At 39.6% G+C, this 17,254-nt stretch overlaps 1 protein-coding gene across 4 annotated transcripts in view; it reads left to right on the top strand.

Moving 5' to 3' along the window:
- The window catches only part of itpr2 (inositol 1,4,5-trisphosphate receptor, type 2), a 72,295-nt gene that overhangs the window by 43,985 nt on the left and 11,056 nt on the right, over window positions 1-17,254 (top strand). For 2 of the 4 annotated variants that reach the window (XM_077568110.1, XM_077568114.1), the window contains 16 exons: window positions 3,797-3,917; window positions 4,008-4,195; window positions 4,277-4,448; window positions 4,986-5,239; window positions 5,322-5,522; window positions 7,340-7,450; window positions 7,522-7,617; window positions 7,701-7,820; window positions 9,029-9,163; window positions 9,245-9,437; window positions 11,117-11,242; window positions 11,383-11,418; window positions 11,670-11,845; window positions 11,916-12,080; window positions 12,163-12,346; window positions 15,441-15,524. In XM_077568110.1, coding sequence (XP_077424236.1) covers window positions 3,797-3,917; window positions 4,008-4,195; window positions 4,277-4,448; window positions 4,986-5,239; window positions 5,322-5,522; window positions 7,340-7,450; window positions 7,522-7,617; window positions 7,701-7,820; window positions 9,029-9,163; window positions 9,245-9,437; window positions 11,117-11,242; window positions 11,383-11,418; window positions 11,670-11,845; window positions 11,916-12,080; window positions 12,163-12,346; window positions 15,441-15,524 — 2,362 coding nt within the window. The remainder of the gene's footprint in view (window positions 1-3,796; window positions 3,918-4,007; window positions 4,196-4,276; window positions 4,449-4,985; window positions 5,240-5,321; window positions 5,523-7,339; window positions 7,451-7,521; window positions 7,618-7,700; window positions 7,821-9,028; window positions 9,164-9,244; window positions 9,438-11,116; window positions 11,243-11,382; window positions 11,419-11,669; window positions 11,846-11,915; window positions 12,081-12,162; window positions 12,347-15,440; window positions 15,525-17,254) is intronic. The other 2 variants (XM_077568113.1, XM_077568112.1) reach the window with 2 other exon arrangements.

The raw sequence follows: 17,254 nt of genomic DNA, 5'->3' as shown, positions 1-17,254 counted from the left end.
GCGAGACAATTTGCACCCTCATTATGGAAAAGAAAGTAGCGGGAACCCTTATATACCGGTGCGGTAACATTAAAACACCTGCGGCTTATAGTCAGGTGCACCTTATAGTCCAGAAATGACTGTAATTGGTTTTATATTCTGTAGATCTTTTCTAGATATGAAAATATATATTCCTAACACAGTGGTGAATAGTTGGTAATTCATTTTTAGAAGCAAAAATTGCTTCTCGAAATTATGAGCCTATTAACATTAATTAATCAACTGCTTTAAAAATGGTCGGATTACTAAAGATTGCTCTTGTTTTGGTTCTGAATATAAAGAAGGGATTTCTCATCTAATTTTACACTATATATTTTTTTCAAAGTAATATATAAACAATATACAACTACTTGACTGATTTTGACGCATTTAATAAATAAATGTTAAAAATGTGTTAAGTGGTCCTTGCATCCTTCGATTTTTCTGGATGTGGCCCTTTTGGGACAACTCTGCTCTACATGATTAGCCTGACTTTATCAGTGCAATATCTGCCAAAAGTAGAGTTTTACTGAGAACTAGATTTTGTTGTGTCACCCGAGTCCACCACTAGCAACGATCTGCGAGATTCGGACCCTTTTATTTGGCTAACTGTGCTCCCTATGGCCTCAGTTTGGGAGACAATTGACCTTGTCTGACCATAGTCCAGCAAAGCGCAACCTCTTTCACTTTTTCTCCATGCGTCTTTTTTGTCGAAAAAAATACAGATAGCAGAAATGCACAGCAAATTTAAGATGGAGGAGGGGGGGAAGTGGGTCGGTGTATGAAAGCCAATGGTGGGGACCGGCAGCTCTGGACACCGCAGTGTGGCGTGCCGGTGCACATTTTAAAACCTTAACAAAAACCTGCACCATACTTGTTTTTGTTTCCTGGGCAACCTTGCATCCTCTCATCAATTACTCTACCTCTATTTCCGTCACTCCTCTCATGGCTACTACACGTCTGACTGGAGGCTTTCTCGTCAATGCAGCAGCAAGATGAGTCAGACTGGGCTGAATCTGCCCTGCCGCCATCCTGCCTCTCGTCTCCTCTCTCTCTCTCTCTCTCTCTCTCTCTCTCTGCAGAACGAGCCAGCAGACTGCAGCACCCTGTCGAGAGAAAACAAGGAAAAACCCTAGAGGTTTTCTTCTCAGTCATACTTTTATTTTTACATTTATGCATAACTAACACATCCCTAAAAAAAAAGAAAAGCAAGAGGAAGTGTTAAGTAAAACATGATTCTAGCTGCAATAAGTTAAGTGTGCTTTGGGGCGAGTTTGTAATGTCTGTCTTGTATTCACACACAGACTGTGTCTGTGCATTGCTGCATGGAAATGAGGAGGGCTCAGTGGATCCTCAACTTTAGTTCAAGAAGGATGTGTGTGTTGTGTGAACACTCAGCCAGACAGTGCAGGCAGACAAGTGTCTCCACTGACTGCAGATGAGATGTTTACTGACACAGAGAGCGTCAGCTGCATGTGCACGTCCACGTCTGCTGGACTGCACCTTGCCAATAGCGTTGGTGGGGCATGACATTGCCTCTTTTGTCTCTGGATGCAGTTGAACCACTTTATGCTATCCTTGACAATGTAGTGCAGTATTAGCATTGGGGATGCACTGTGTAACCGTTCAGGCATAATGTTAATGCGTGACATTTTTCATGTAGTCTTCATGAAAAGAGCTTATCTTAATCTTATAGTTACTCCTCATGCCAGAAGAATGGACATAATATTTATATATATATATATGCATGGCAGGTTAATTGAACACTCCAAATTGTCCATAGGTGTGATTGTGAGAATGGTTGTTCGTCTCTGTGTGCCCTGCGATTGGCTGGCAACCAGTTCAGGGTGTACCCCGCCTACTGCCCGAAGCCAGCTGGAATAGGCTCCAGCACCCCCGCGACCCTTGTGAGGAAAAGCGGTCAAGAAAATGGATGGATGGATATATATATATATATATATATATATATATATATATATATATATATATATATATATATATATATATAAGAATTATTCATAATAATAAAAAAGGGGCCTACTTGCATAGTTTCCACTCGTTCAGACGATCATCTCAAGTGCATAGAGCACATGCATTGGACTCTTTCAAACAATTCCAGCACACGTACTGTAATTAATGCAAACTTTATCACATACATGAAATTCAAATAAATGGTCGGCAATATAACAAGCACTAAAGTGTTTTGTCTGCAGTAGCGCGGACTCCTGCTATTTGTGGGGGATAGCACATTTGTGCAACTAATTGACACTCCCCTGAAAGTGATTATGATTGCCTGTGTTTATACACAGTAAATTCTATAGAGTGGGACCAAATAGACTCTGTTTTAGACTAATATTTACACTTGGGAGAAAGTAAAATAAATAATTGAAAAAAATAATAATAAAAGTCCCTGAAGGATTGAGGAACAAACTCACAACCTTCAGCTTGGGAGACTGCCACACTACCACCTGAGCTATATGTCCCTCCTACTGATTGCTTGTATCCAAAAGGAAACAATGTTCATTCCAGCTGACACAAACAATATACTAACACGCGGCAGGAGCTGCGTGGCTCACGGAGTAGATCCGCTGTCTCCCAACTGAAGCTATGGGTTTGTTTCTCAACCCTTGAGTGACTTTTTTTTATAATTGTTTTTTATTTTACTCTCTTCCAAGTGTACATTTTACTCTATTTAGAATGGGACCAAATCCACTCAGTTTAGAGTAAAATTGACTCGACAGAATTTACTGTGTAAAAACCTTAACTCAACACAAACAACCATAGCTACCAAGTTCTATACATGAAGTGCAAATCAGACATATAAAAACAAACACTTAAAACAAATCAATAAAAGATACCACATCTACGATCCTCAACACGTTAATGGACAATTCTGAGCTTACCTAATGTTATGGAAAATAATTATTTGGAATGTATTAACATAAGTTTATACTGTATTGTGGACACCTGTATTTTCATTAACGATGGGCTTTTCACTTCTTTTACATAAAGCAATATTGAAATAGCCTTGACTGATAAGCCTGCTCGGAACAGAATGCTTGCTTTCCTGTCTAGCTTGACCCTCCCTTTCTCCTCCCAAAACCTAACCAGGCTGCATAAAGAATCTTCTCATGAAAATTTACTGCACACACTCCCACAGTTCACTTCTTGTAGACTGCTCTGTAAGATTTGTGTAGATTTGAAGCTTCAAATATAAAGAAACCCAAAAGACCAATTGTTTTCCAGTTTCATTCATCTCACCTAACTACTGAAAATTCCACAGCATTTACAATAACATCACAAATCAAAATAGTGGACTTACTCTGTAAAAATAAGCTCTCCGTTCATTGAAAAGCATTGGACATTGTTGCAATTTGATTTGTGAGGATTATTTTGATTTTAAAATGTGATGAAATGCCGTTTAACTACTATAACAATCTGCCTGCAGAAGTGCAATGTGAACAGAAATTGCATGTAATTGGTCTAACGTTAGATATAAGTGAATGAAAGAATCAAAACCGCTTGAGAGGACAGGTGAGCCATGAGTGGTTGGTACCTGAGCTATTGTGATGTCATTTTCAATCGAGAGTAAAATGGCCGCCCCCTGAGGTGGACGACAACGGGTGGAATTTGCTGCTTAACTCATATTCCACAAACATATTATTAATCAGAATGTCATGTTTAGACTAATGGGGGCACATACAACATGTTGTTGACTTCACCTTTAAAAGAAAATGACTGTGTGGATCATCTAACAGTATGTTTTCTTTCCATTCAGGGAAAGGAGTTGAGAGAGATTCTCCTCACTCGCTACTTTGGAAATCAAAGACTTATTTCAAAGTCCGAGATTGGGACTGGAAGCAACTCATCTGCTGGTTTTGCCAAGCCAACATTTGGAGGTACAGACCATCAATTTGAATATGCAAGTTTGAATTTCACTGTCAAGTGTTATCGTTGACATGGTTGCACTATACGATTGATATTTGCAGGAGGTTCTCTCACAGCCGACTTTGACAAGCCATGCAGTAGTATAATGGAGATCCAATGTCAGCTGGACATTGTTGGGGCATCTGAGCTCGTGATTGACCTCATTGTCAACACTAAGAATGACCAAGTGTTTGAGGAGAGTGTACTGTTGGGCATTGCCCTTTTGCAAGGCGGGAATACACAGATACAGGTCATTAGCATAGCCTTGCGTATCAACTTTCTCTGCAAGAGTGACAACCATTTGAAATGAAAGTCTGTCTGCCTCCACTAGGACTCCTTCTATAACCAACTTTACAAGCAGAAGACGTCAGAGAGGTTCTTTAAGGTTTTCTACGACCACATGCGTTTGGCCCAGCAGGAGATCCGTGCCACTGTGTCAGTCAACATGTTTGAGCTCAGCAGCAGAAAAAGGGATGACGAGGACAGTGTTGGATTCAGAAAGGGTACAGACAAACAGTGAAATATTTGTAAAAAAAAAAAAAAACTTCTTTTTTTTTTGCACCCACCCCGACCTGTGTTATATCATAAGCATTGTCTATTCACAAATGGGCTGCAGCCACTGAAAAGCTTCAGGCTCCTTAAAAAAAAATAAAAAAAATAAAAAACTCCACCAGACCCAAAATCCCAAAACGGTATGTGTGGTCTTCAAGCTCAATTTAAAATAGTTGTGGAGAAAGCAATATGTAGCTTTGCTGACCTCTGTAGAATGTTATTCTCATTCCGTGCTGTCACATGTGGGAGACCATGTGACTTCCAACATCCCCGGCCTATCAAAAGACCATTGTATCAAGATTGTGTGCTTTCATGTTGCAGCACCCAACTCAATACTAGTTTTTTTGTTTACTCCAGAAATTGTTATGAGCCCCCCCCCCACACACACACACTTTTGTCCATTAATCAATTAATCAATCAATTTCGATCGATACCTTTCTGCCCTCCATTGAAACGTGTTGTCTTACGTTTTTCACCCATGCTGCAAGGGAAAGACTCAGGACTTCATATGAGGGAGGACATGCGAGGGCAACTTAAAGAGGCTTCGTCTGTGACCTCTAAGGCTTTCTGTGCTTTCCGAAAAGAGCTGGATCCTGATCTTGAGGCCTTGTGCCAGAACAGTGAGGTGACAGGGGCTGAGGAGGCCTTAGAGGAGACTCGCATGAGCCAAGCCATCACTATTATGAAACCCATCTTACGGTTCCTTCAGCTTCTCTGTGAGAACCACAATTGTGATCTGCAGGTACACTTTTTGCCATCATTTTGAAAGAAGCTCCTATTGTGGATTTCACAACTGACTTTTTTTCCGTCTGCTCGGTGTGTAGAACTTTTTGCGCTCACAGAACAACAAAACCAACTACAATATAGTATGTGAGACACTGCAGTTCCTGGACTGTATTTGTGGGAGCACCACTGGAGGCCTTGGGCTACTTGGCCTTTATATAAACGAGAGCAACGTTGATCTGGTTCGGCAGACCTTGGAAACCATCACAGAGTACTGCCAGGGCCCCTGCCATGAAAACCAGGTAGAATGCTAACCGATTTATCTCCATTTTTGTACTAAAGTTAAAAAACACACACACGCCAAACCAAAAATTGTATGTGAATGATGGTAGAGAAAATGTCAATAAAAGAAATAGATTTTGTAACTAGACAAAGTGCAATTTCTAGAGAAATTGCGTGGGAATGCCAAACGCTGATTGCTCAGATTTAGTAAAGTAAATTAAAAGATAAATTATGTGAAAAAAAAGCTTGCAATCTGGTGCAGGTGGGATTCGAACCCTCGCCTCTCGTTTACCAGTCAAAGCTCCGCCGCACTACTGAGCCACAGTGGACTTGATGTCACCATTGAAATGTTGTGAAATGGTACTGAAGGATGTGTTGTTCAATGCCAATGAATGTGTCATTGAAAATGTAATTTAATTCACATAATTTCAGAGAAATTATAATCCATTTCCTGATATGATAGTTAGTATCTAACCATGGAATGTACCAAAATGTGGTTTAAGCAGGATTTGAACCCAGGTACTCCATGGTGGCAGGCAGTTGCTCTAACTTGACTTATTTGAAGTCATGGCTAATGGCATATTTATTTTGAAAAGTGTCATCTCATGCTGAAAGCTATAATGCATTTAATCCTTTAAGTGGAATTATTACCCATTTCCAGATATGATAGTCAGTTGGTAGGCCATGGATATATTTGCAATGTACAGTTGGGAGTGGGATTTGAACCCGCAACCTCCTGATTACTGGACAATGCACTTTACCAACTGCGCCACTAAGCATTAACTCTTTGACTGCCAGACGTTTTAAGAAAAGGGATGCCGTGGGTGCCAGCCGATTTAAGCATTTTGACTGATCTTTCAAGGTCCACAGAAAATTATGTGTTTGGACTATGGAAAAACACATACTAACAAATGAAAGATTGAACTCTCATCTTTCATCAGAAAAAAAAAGTTTGTTTCTACCTTATTCCATTTTTCAGTAATCAACAATAGAAAATGGTTAGTTTCACCTCTGTTTTGAAACAAACGTCTTTTAACGTCTTTGGCACTCCTCCATAGGATTTTACTAAACGTTATTTAACGTTTTTGGCAGTCAAAGAGGTATCAGAGAGCTGGTAATGATGATCAGTTGTATATATGGGAGTGGGTGTGGAAAGTGGGACAGAAAAAGTTCATTGTCAGTCCCATTGAAAATGAATGGGGAAAAGTTAATATTGAACGTTAAATTACGTGCGAATACTATAAGTAATGTGGAATCAGACGATATATATATATATATATATATATATATATTTATATTTACCCCAGGGGGTGGGGGGGTGGTGTGGGCAAGTTTTGAAAATTTGAAGGGTGTAAATCGGAAGTATTATCTGGGAGTTATTGCATGGCAAAAAAGTGAGCAAAATAATAATTGCCTAAAATAATAATGGTTAGAAACAACATAAGTGGGAATGTTTTTCAGCACTCCCACAATAATAAAGGTTCCAGCATTCCCACAATTACATCAAATGATACAATAGACATTCGCGCACCCCAACATCTCACATCAGTCCCCAAGACACAATGCAAATATGCTTGCTTTAGGCTGTGAGCAAGCATAGGGGTTCAATCTAAAGTAATAGCTCGCCTTCCCTTTGATTGGGTTTGATCCACTGAGACATGGAGATGCTGTTACGCACCATTAAAATGAGCTGATTACGTCTTACTGTTAAAGTTTGGAAGTTTACAAAGTGTGTGCTTGTAATTGGATGACTCCTTCTCATTCTTCTTTTCAGCATGATGTATCAAATTAAGTTTCAATTTTCTTTCTAATGCGAGCCGTACACTCCTGTTTTCAGACATGTATAGCAAGACATGAGTCAAATGGTATTGACATCATTATAGCTCTGATTGTAAACCCCATCAACCCCCTGGGGAAGAACCACATGGACCTGGTGCTGGAGCTCAAGGTGAGGCTTAATCATGAGCCTGATAAAAGTGATTGCACAATGATTGAGGCGAAGTTAAAAATATTTTCTAGAATAATGCATCCAAGCTGTTGTTGGCTATCATGGAGAGCCGCCATGACAGCGAGAACGCAGAGAAAATTCTCTTCAAGATGAGACCCACTGAGCTTGTGAGTGTCCATCCTCTATATGCGTGTTGTGGTGCTTATACAGCGGAGGCCATTTTGAAATCTGACCAATTGTTGTGCCTTAGGTGGACGTCATGAAAGAGGCTTACGCCCAAGCTCTGGAAAGTGAGGAGGATGAGGACAGTTCTCTGGACCACATCAAGCCGTTAGATGTTGGTCATAACATTTACATACTAGCCCACCAGGTTAGTAACCACACTTGTTTTTTTTTGCTCACCCACAGCAATCGTTGCATTTGCTCCCTGTCTGTCTGACCTTCTGCTGACCTCAGTGTTGTGTGGTGATTTGTATTGGAGTGCATGTATATTTTTGTACAGTTTGCTCTCTGTGCACTTTTTGTCAAATTTACGTGCGATTTGAGTGTGACAAGAAATATGTTGGTGTTCAATTGTGCAGGTCACAGCAGGTGACGGAATGTTGTCTTTGTCTGCTGTTAGCTAGAAAAAGCTAGCTGCGTCTAGCTGGCCTTCAGTTTTGCGTCTTGAGAGTACACCGTCGTACAGTATTTTGGACTGCCCAGCTGACTTTGGTCGTTATAGTAACAAGATTAATTCACTTGACTTCACATTTTAATCTTGTTGAACATTTGTAGGTCACTGATGGTGTAGTGCAGGGGTGGCCAAGTTTGGTCCTCGAGAGCCACTATCCAGCCTGTTTTCCATGTCTCTCTCCACTAACACACCTGATTCATGATCAGGATCGTTAACAGGCTAATGCAAAGCTTGCCGATGAGCTGATCATTAGATTCAGCTGCGCTGAAGGAGGGAGACATGGAAAACATGCTGGATAGGGGCTCTCGAGGACCGAACTTGGCCACCCCTGGTGTAGTGGTTCACTGATCTGACTTCAGTGAAGGCAGCGTGGCTTCAGTTCCCATTTAATGGTGGTATGAATGTCAGTGTGAATAGTTGTCTGTCTCTATATGTGCCCGGAGATTGACTGGTGACCGGTCCCAGGTGTAGTCTGCCTTCTGCCTGAAGTCAGCTCTGAACTGCAAAAAAATATAAATAAATAGATAAATAATGGATCGGTTGACACCTTAGCTGTTCATAATGGGAAGTGCAAGCCTCATGGCCAATAGTTTTCAGAATGGATTCGGGTTTGAATTTCCTGCCCTTTGTCTGCGGATGTGACGTCTTAAAGAAGGGAAAATGTATTTAAATTTTCCGGCCACAGGTGGCAGTAGCGAGTCGAAATTCAATTTTCTGTATTCAGTAGCTTTAATGTAAAAATAAACAAACAGGGTCATAATTAACAAAGCACCTTTCAACAAATCAAAGTGGAAGTTGCATTGTCCTCTTGAAGGATGAGCATTCTGATAATAAGCAAAGTATTTAATTCATTTTCATTCCCACCCAACTTGACACCTTTTTTCTTTCTTTCCTCTCCCCAGCTGGCTCGACACAATAAGATCCTACAGCAGAGTCTGAGGCCAGGGTCGATTTTGGCTTCTGGATCCACCTTGGACCCTGACAATGAAAAGGACGATGCCCTTCAATACTATGCCAATCACACAGCTCAGATTGAAGTAAGAATTTGGTGTTACTGCATTCCGGTTTCTTTTCTGGATCTACCAAATCAAATCATTAAAGTCATTTGCATTTGCCAGATTGTGCGTCACGACCGTAGCATGGAGCAGATTGTTTTTCCAGTCCCCAACATCTGTGAGTACCTGACCCAGGAGTCGAAAATGCGTGTGTTCACCACCACTGAGCGAGATGACCAGGGCAGCAAAGTGAATGACTTCTTTCAGCAGTTTGACAATCTTTACAATGAGATGAGCTGGCAGAAGAAAATCCGAAGTGAGTCTTTGCATTTTCGAAAAAAAAAAAAAAAATGGTGATGTTAGTCACTTGTTTCAAGAATTCTTTGTGCACCTTTCTTGTGTTTCTTTGTCTTCTGTCCAACTGACTGGTGTTATCATTGTAAACTTCTCTGTCCTCTCGAGGGAATTTTTTTTGTATGGTTCCGTTGAGGGATAGTGACAAACAGCTAAAATTCATTCCTGTGTATGATCTTGACCCAAATTGAATTGAGCCAGTTCACTGTGAGATGTAAGAAGTGATTGTGCAGACAGGTCTGTACCATTTTGACTGTATTCCCGGTTTTTGGGTGCAAAAATCCCATTATAGGAACTGAAATTGTAATGAATAGTGTCCACACCTTAATCCAGATTCCCGCTGAAAATTCTGGTAACAGAACAACCAACAAATTAGGGATGTGCTCCAAAAATCGATATGGTAATATATTGTTGCGGGCCTCTTTACAATACACGTATCGATACGCAGGCGTCAGAATCGATATTGCACATTTAATTTGTAAATAGTTAACCACTCGTTGCTTGCAGGGCTGCGCGGCAGCAGCCTCTGAAGTTAATTGCTTCAATTAAGTGCGCGTGCAAGTTTGTACATGCAAAAGAGACACTGGTGCCTTGCAGACAGTTTACTTAATCAAAAAAAAAAAGTGTAGATGTCCCACAAATTGAAATCTGTTCTAAAAATAGCTCACCAGTGATTGGACACCGTGTCTTGCTAAGAAAAATTAACTCTTTGACTGCCAGACGTTTTCAGAAACGGGTTGTCGCCAGTGCCAAGCCGATTTAAGCATTTTGACTGATCTTTCAAGGTCCACAGAAAATTATGTGTTTGGACTATGGAAACACACATATTACCAAATGAAAGATTGGACTCTCATCTTTCATCAGAAAAAAAAAAGTTTGTTTCTACCTTATTCCGTTTTTCAGTAATCAACAATAGAAAATGGTTAGTTTCACCTCTGTTTTGAAACAAACGTCTTTTAACGTCTTTGGCACTCCTCCATAGGATTTTACTAAACGTTATTTAACGTTTTTGGCAGTCAAAGAGTTTTTAAAACAGAAGACTATCAACATTTATTTATTTACTTAAACTTAACATGGTACATGTTTCTTAATGTACCAATTTTCCTATATTTTGTTTAAAAACTAAATAGAATGTGTGAAATGAAAGAAAAAAATATATATTTCCCCAAACATTTCAAATAAGCACATTTTAGAGCTGTCATTTTAATACTTTGATATTTTTACTCATATTGGCCACCATGCCTATTTGTAAAGTTTCCCGGTGTGTCTGTGAAAGTATCACCTTCACCTCTAATGCACGCGCATTTAGACCACACATGTCACTTGGTGGTAAACCAGAAGAGCTGTTAGCAAAAAAAAAAATATATAGATATATATATGGCTGTTATAATAAAAATGCATGTAAAGCAATGTAAAACGTATTGGGATACATATGTATCGTATCGTGACCCCTGTATCGTGAGGTTGATGGCAATACCCAGCCCTACAACAAATGGCAATCAAAAAATACCCCTTGTCTTTTGCACTTAGCGAAGGACAACGCTAATGTAGTAATTCATTTTTTTTTGTAATGATTCAAAGGCTTAAACAGATAAGTAATATGTTTCTTTATATTTTTTCTCTCATGCTTCCTTTATGTAGAAAATAAGGCTTTGTTTTGGTTCTCCCGCCATATTTCTAATTGGGGGAGCATCTCCTTCTACCTGGCCTGTCTGCTCAACATATGCGTGGCTGTATTCTACCCATTTGGGGATGATGGAGATGAAGGTGAGAAATTCATATCTGATATAGCCTTTCTGTTTTATAGTATTACATTGTCTTCAATTGGATGTCTAACGTTGCATACAGTCTGGGTCATTTTTTTTTTTTAAAAACAAAATGTGGGACAATTGTGATCATGTCTTCAGGGTCAAAGCCAATGGAGGAATTCAAACTCTATAATGGTAATCTTTCTCAATCCTGATACAGTTTGTTTAGTGTTTCTATTGTAATGAGTGCGCACATAAGGTAGATGAATATCATCAATAAAAAGAGTAAGAGTTTGCTATTAAATATTAGTGAGACAATACATCATTTCCAACAGTGTTTGAATGTGGAATTGTGTTGTGCTAAGTTAAAACGTTAAGTTCTGAATAATTAAATAGATGAAAGGCGAAAACCAATGTCACCATTCCTCATTTCTTTCTCTCCATAGGGATCATATCCTCCTTCAACTGTATATTGCTGTGGGCCGCATTGGCGGCGTCCATTGCTTTACTTCCAGTGCTGCCCAAACCGTGGGGCATCCTTTTCTTCCTGGTCTTCCTCATCTTGCGTGCCATTTACACCATGGGCCTGGGTCCTGCTTTGCTACTACTGGGTACCGTCAATGTAAGTGGCCCAACACTTGAATGATGTGTTGTGCTATCTCCTGAATGTGTTTCTTGTATACTCTTTACAGTTGTTCAACAAGTTAGTTTTTTTGGTGAGTTTTGTGGGAAACCAGGGGACGTTCACCCGTGGTTACAAAGCTGTCGTTATGGACATGCTTTTCATCTACCATCTGGGCTATGCAATCATCTGTGTTCTGGGTCTCTTCGCGCACGAGTTCTTTTACAGCTTTCTGGTAAGAACTGACATGCTCTACACGAGATGTATTGGATAAATAAATACATTGCAGATGACTAATGATAATCTCGCCCACACAGCTCTTTGACTTAGTAATCAGAGAGGAAACGCTACTTAATGTCATAAAGAGCGTCACAAGGAATGGACGCTCTATTATCCTGACCGCAGTTCTGGCCATCTTTCTTGTCTACTTCTTCTCGATCATCGGCTTCCTCTTCCTCAAAGATGACTTCCGCATGGAGGTGGACCGGCTACCTGCATCAGGTTAGAATTGTATCACTAATTTTTCAATAATCACTGCGGTACACACACACACACATTATATATATATATATATATATATATATATATATATATATATATATATATAGATATAGATATAGATATATAGATATAGATATAGATATATAGATATATAGATAGATGAACAAAAAGAATGATAGTATTGTCATTCATTCTTGAACAAAAGTTGTTGATTTAAGAAAAACTCAGATTTCATGGGTGCAAAAGTATGTAAACTTCTCACACTTAATCAGGCATTACACCTCCTTTTGCAATGAGAACTTCATCCAAACACTTTCTTTAGTGATTTATCAGTCTTTCACATCTACTTTGGGGAATTTTTTGCTACTCTTTTGCAAAATGCAGCCAGTTGAAAGAGGTTGGATGGGTGTCTAGCATTAACTGCCTGCTTCAGGTCCTGCCACAGTATTTTTGAAAGAATTCAAATCTGGATTTTGACTGGGTACATCCAGAACATGAATCTTGTTGTTCTTCAGACATTCCTTGGTTGTATTGCTGGAATGCTTTGGATTATTGTCATGTTACATGATCCATCGTCTACCAGGATGTAACTTCACAAAGGACGGACGGCTTCAGGTTATGATCCAGGATTTCACAATATTCTTCTGAATTCATGATTCCCTGGATTATTATATAGAGTTGTCCAGATCCCGAGGATGAAAAGCCAGCCCAGAATTTAACATTCTCACCCTCATGCTTCACTCTAGGGTGAAGGTTCTTTTGCTGGAATGCAGTGTTGACTTTTCACCAAACATGACTGTTTCAGTTGTGACCAAACAGTTCAATTTTGGACTTCCAAAAAGCTTCAGTGTTGTCCAGGTACTTGCTGGCAAAGTTAAGATGGGCAGCTTTGATCTGTTTTGTGAGCAGAGGCTTCTACCTAGCAAGCCTTCCATGAAAGCCTTGTCGATTGACTTTTCTTCTGATTGTTGATTGTCTCAGATGCAGCAAAAAAGGTCTGCAAATGCCTCGATGTGATGCACAGGTTGGTTTTCACCTGAATTTGTCTTGTGGTTCTTGCTGATATTTTAGAAGGTCGTCCACTTCTAGGCTGGTATGTAGTATTTTTCAGTGTTCTCTAGTTGCAGATGATCTGCTTCACAGTGGAATGATGACGCTCATTTGTTTAGATGACTTTATAGCTTTCCCCAGACAGATGTGCTGTCACTACGCACTTCCTGAGGTCCCCTGAGATTTCTCTTCCTCTCAGCATGACTAACCTGCATGGGGTTCACCTGGGTAAGACTAAAGTGATGTAGTTTTGTTTCTGTTTCAGTCAGTGATGTACAATTTCTATGTTAAACCTCTCATTTCATTGGTCCATTTCAGTGGTTAGTTTAACTATCAATTTGTCCTACCTGATCCTACTTGACTGCTTGTTTTAAGCAATGCAGCTCAGGGTTCACTTACTTTTGCACCTACTTGAATTGAAAAACTCTTTTTAATTTAGTTTTGACTCCACAATTGATTACAAAACGAACAATGCATCGAATTGATAAACCTTCACCTGTTATTTCAGATAAAATGTGATGGTTCAGATTGAACAACAAAATCTGGTTGAAACAATTGGAAAGTCCAAATTACTCAAAACATTTAAGCAGCGCTGTATATATATGTATGTATATATATGTATGTATATATATATATATATATATATATATATATATATGTATGTGTATATATGTGTATATATATGTGTATATATATATATATGTGTATATATATGTGTGTATATGAGCTATCTGAGCTACCTATGAGCCAAGCAGTGAGTGAGGAAGCGGAGGGGAGGGAGGAAGACGCTTGTCTGCAGGGGCAGATAATTTCCAATAGTAGAAACCAGAGCAGCTCCTCAAAGCTTAGCTAAATAAAAGTTATTTGTTGTTTCACTTATTTTTTTTTTTTGCAAGTTAATCCGAGGTATATATATATTAGTGCCTGGGCTTGGGGCTATAATCAGCACTCGCTATTCTCGTTCATGTTAATGAGCAGGCGAGGATTTTTAATTAATTTATTCATTGAAGCAGGTCACATTGTACATTTATTCTGAACAATTTGAGGATGTTGGTTTAAATGTAACAATAATGGCACACAATTTGAAAAAGTAACTAAATTTAAATGTCCATTCAAATAAGAGCTCTGTGTATTTAAACTTCATTACTCATAAAGTCAAAGAGGCATTCATTATTTTAAAACTATCGCTCCCAGTGAAGCTTGAAAATGAACAGTGTGTTCGCAGACACATGTTTTGAAAACGAGTGTGGGGGTGTTAATGAGCTGTGGCTGCAAGCATTGCACGGTCAGGATAGACAACCAGCAGGCACATGTGCACCTGTTGCATAACCTGGTGGCCACGCCATTCTGTGTGCTGCCGAACAGCGCGCAGACACGCGCGCACAGCACAGCAGTGGCAGGTTACGTAAGCGGCGGCGCTCGTGCTTCTGTGGTTGTTGGCTCAAGAGGCAGCTGAGGTGCAAAGCTCCAGCAAACCTGTGGAGAATGCTGTCGGTATCCAAACAGCTGCCAAACGAGGGCTTTGACCTTTGCACCCCACCACGGCTCATGTGCCTCCTAGCTCGGCCCCGCTCTCTTTCTTTCAGATGATTACGTTCAAACAGAGCTCCTAAGCTGCTCACAACTTTACTGCTGTGCAATTGATTTGTTCAGCTTTTTTCAAGCAGCACTTCGACATCCGCCCACCCGGCAGCTGCTGTTTACATAATAATCATATATCTTGCTGATTACCAGCACTGATTAGAACGAGGACGATTTCATTTCTAAAAAATGTTTTTGCTTTGCATCTGTTTTCAACGCCACTTGGGCTGGGGCCCATCCAAGCTTAAAGGGTGAGAGGCTGGCCGCAGCCTGGACTGATCACCTGTCAATCACGATAGACATTCACACTCTATGGCAATATAGTGTTTGTTGAACCCGATATATTGTGCATGCTTTTGGACTGTGGGAGGAAGAACCCAATCAAGCCAATGAAGAACATACAGCATAAACTCAACAGAGGCCAAAGTTGACAGTGACACTGCACTTTTGTCATTTATCATAGGACAAGGACATTTATTTGCTAAAGCAATGGTGGAAGATTCGTGTACAAAAGAGAGATGCCCTACTTCCACTGAAACTGCTGCTGGTAAGTTTGTCTTTTTGCTTTTGTTGTTGTGACACGTCCACTAACTCATTTCTGGCTTATGAGGTGGCAAATATTTTGGGGTTTGACTGAGATCTGAACATATATTAGCTTTTTGACAGAAAAACGACTGGACATCAGTGACAGTGTACACACAAACTCACACACATTGTCTTTCACACATGCACACTGACATTCACACAAAGATATCTGGTGAGGCAAAGAAAATGACTCACCTGCGTTAAATCCACACACACATGTGAGCCCATCCATTCCCATTGTCATCTCATCCTCATCTTCAGCGGTCACTGTTACCATCAATTCAACATTTAAAGGAGAAGTCAATTTTACAATACTATGTTATATGTGTCTGCGATTGGCTGGCAACCAGTTCAGGGTGTACCCCGCCTACTGCCCGAAGCCAGCTGGGATAGGCTCCAGCGCCCCCCGCGACCCTTGTGAGGAAAAGCGGTTAAGAAAATGGATGGATGGATGAATGTTATATGTGACCTCACTAGTCTAAATATAACATTCTGATTAATATTACATTTGTGGAATGTGAAGTAAGCAGCAAAATCCAGCCGTTTTTATCCACCTCGCGGGCGGCCATTTTGCCAATTTCTGTCGCATGAAAATGACATCACAGTTGCTCAGGTCTCAGGTAACAACTAATCACAGCGCAGCTTCAGAAAACAAGTGTGAGCTGTGATTGGTCGTTGCCTGAGCCCTGAGCAACTGTGATGTCATCTTCAGTCGACAGCAAGTGGCAAAATGGCTGCCCCCTGAGGTGGATACAAGCGGATGGATTTTGCTGCATAACTCACATTCCACAAATGTAATATTAATCAGAATGTTTTGTTTAGACTATTGAGGTCACATATAACATATTATTTTCAAGAAAATTTTACTTTAAAAGTTAAATGACATTTTCATGCTCTTAAAAAAGCATTTTTGTGTGTGTTTATTTCCGATTTGATGTTCAGCCATATCTTCGCTAGCTATTAATGTTGTGTCTTTCATAATCTAGTCATGAGTCTGCTGAGATCTCAATCAAATCATCCACTATCAAGAGTTTTTTTTATCCATGGTCTCCGCCGCTAGCTAGTGTACCAAGTAGCATGTAGGCTAACCCATTCACCATTCAGGATGTTTACCGCGAGAACTAGTTACAACTACCTTAGCAAAGAGAATATTTGGCTGCTTTAACATCTCGTTGTTGGCCTCTCACACTGTCCTAGCAACAGACAATAGGAAGTTTATAAATGTGGAGGTGGCCGGATCTGAGAGACAAACTATCTTAGCATTAGCTAGGACGAGGCTACAGACGAGTACAACATGATGGGGATGAATTTAACCTTTTTTTTTTTTTTTTTCTAGGAGAGCTCAGTATTGTTCATTCGATTTGACATCATCATTGCTCTCCTTTTTTTTTTTTTTAAAACAAATTAATTTAAAAAAATTAATAAATGTTTTTTTTTTTTTTTAAATATATATACATATATATATACATATACACACACATATATATATATATATATATATATATATATATATATATATATATATATATATATATATATATATATATATATATATATATTATTTTTTTGTATGTGGGTGAGCATGTGTATGTGCGTGTGTGTGTGTGTGTGTGTGCGTGCGTGCGAGCGTGTGTGTATTCATCAGTTCACCTAAAGCCCATTAAAAAAAATCCCATACTAATAATATAATAT

Source organism: Vanacampus margaritifer, chromosome 6 (genome assembly GCF_051991255.1).
Source record: "Vanacampus margaritifer isolate UIUO_Vmar chromosome 6, RoL_Vmar_1.0, whole genome shotgun sequence".
NCBI lineage: Eukaryota > Metazoa > Chordata > Actinopteri > Syngnathiformes > Syngnathidae > Vanacampus > Vanacampus margaritifer.
This window is presented reverse-complemented; position numbering and strand designations above follow the sequence as displayed.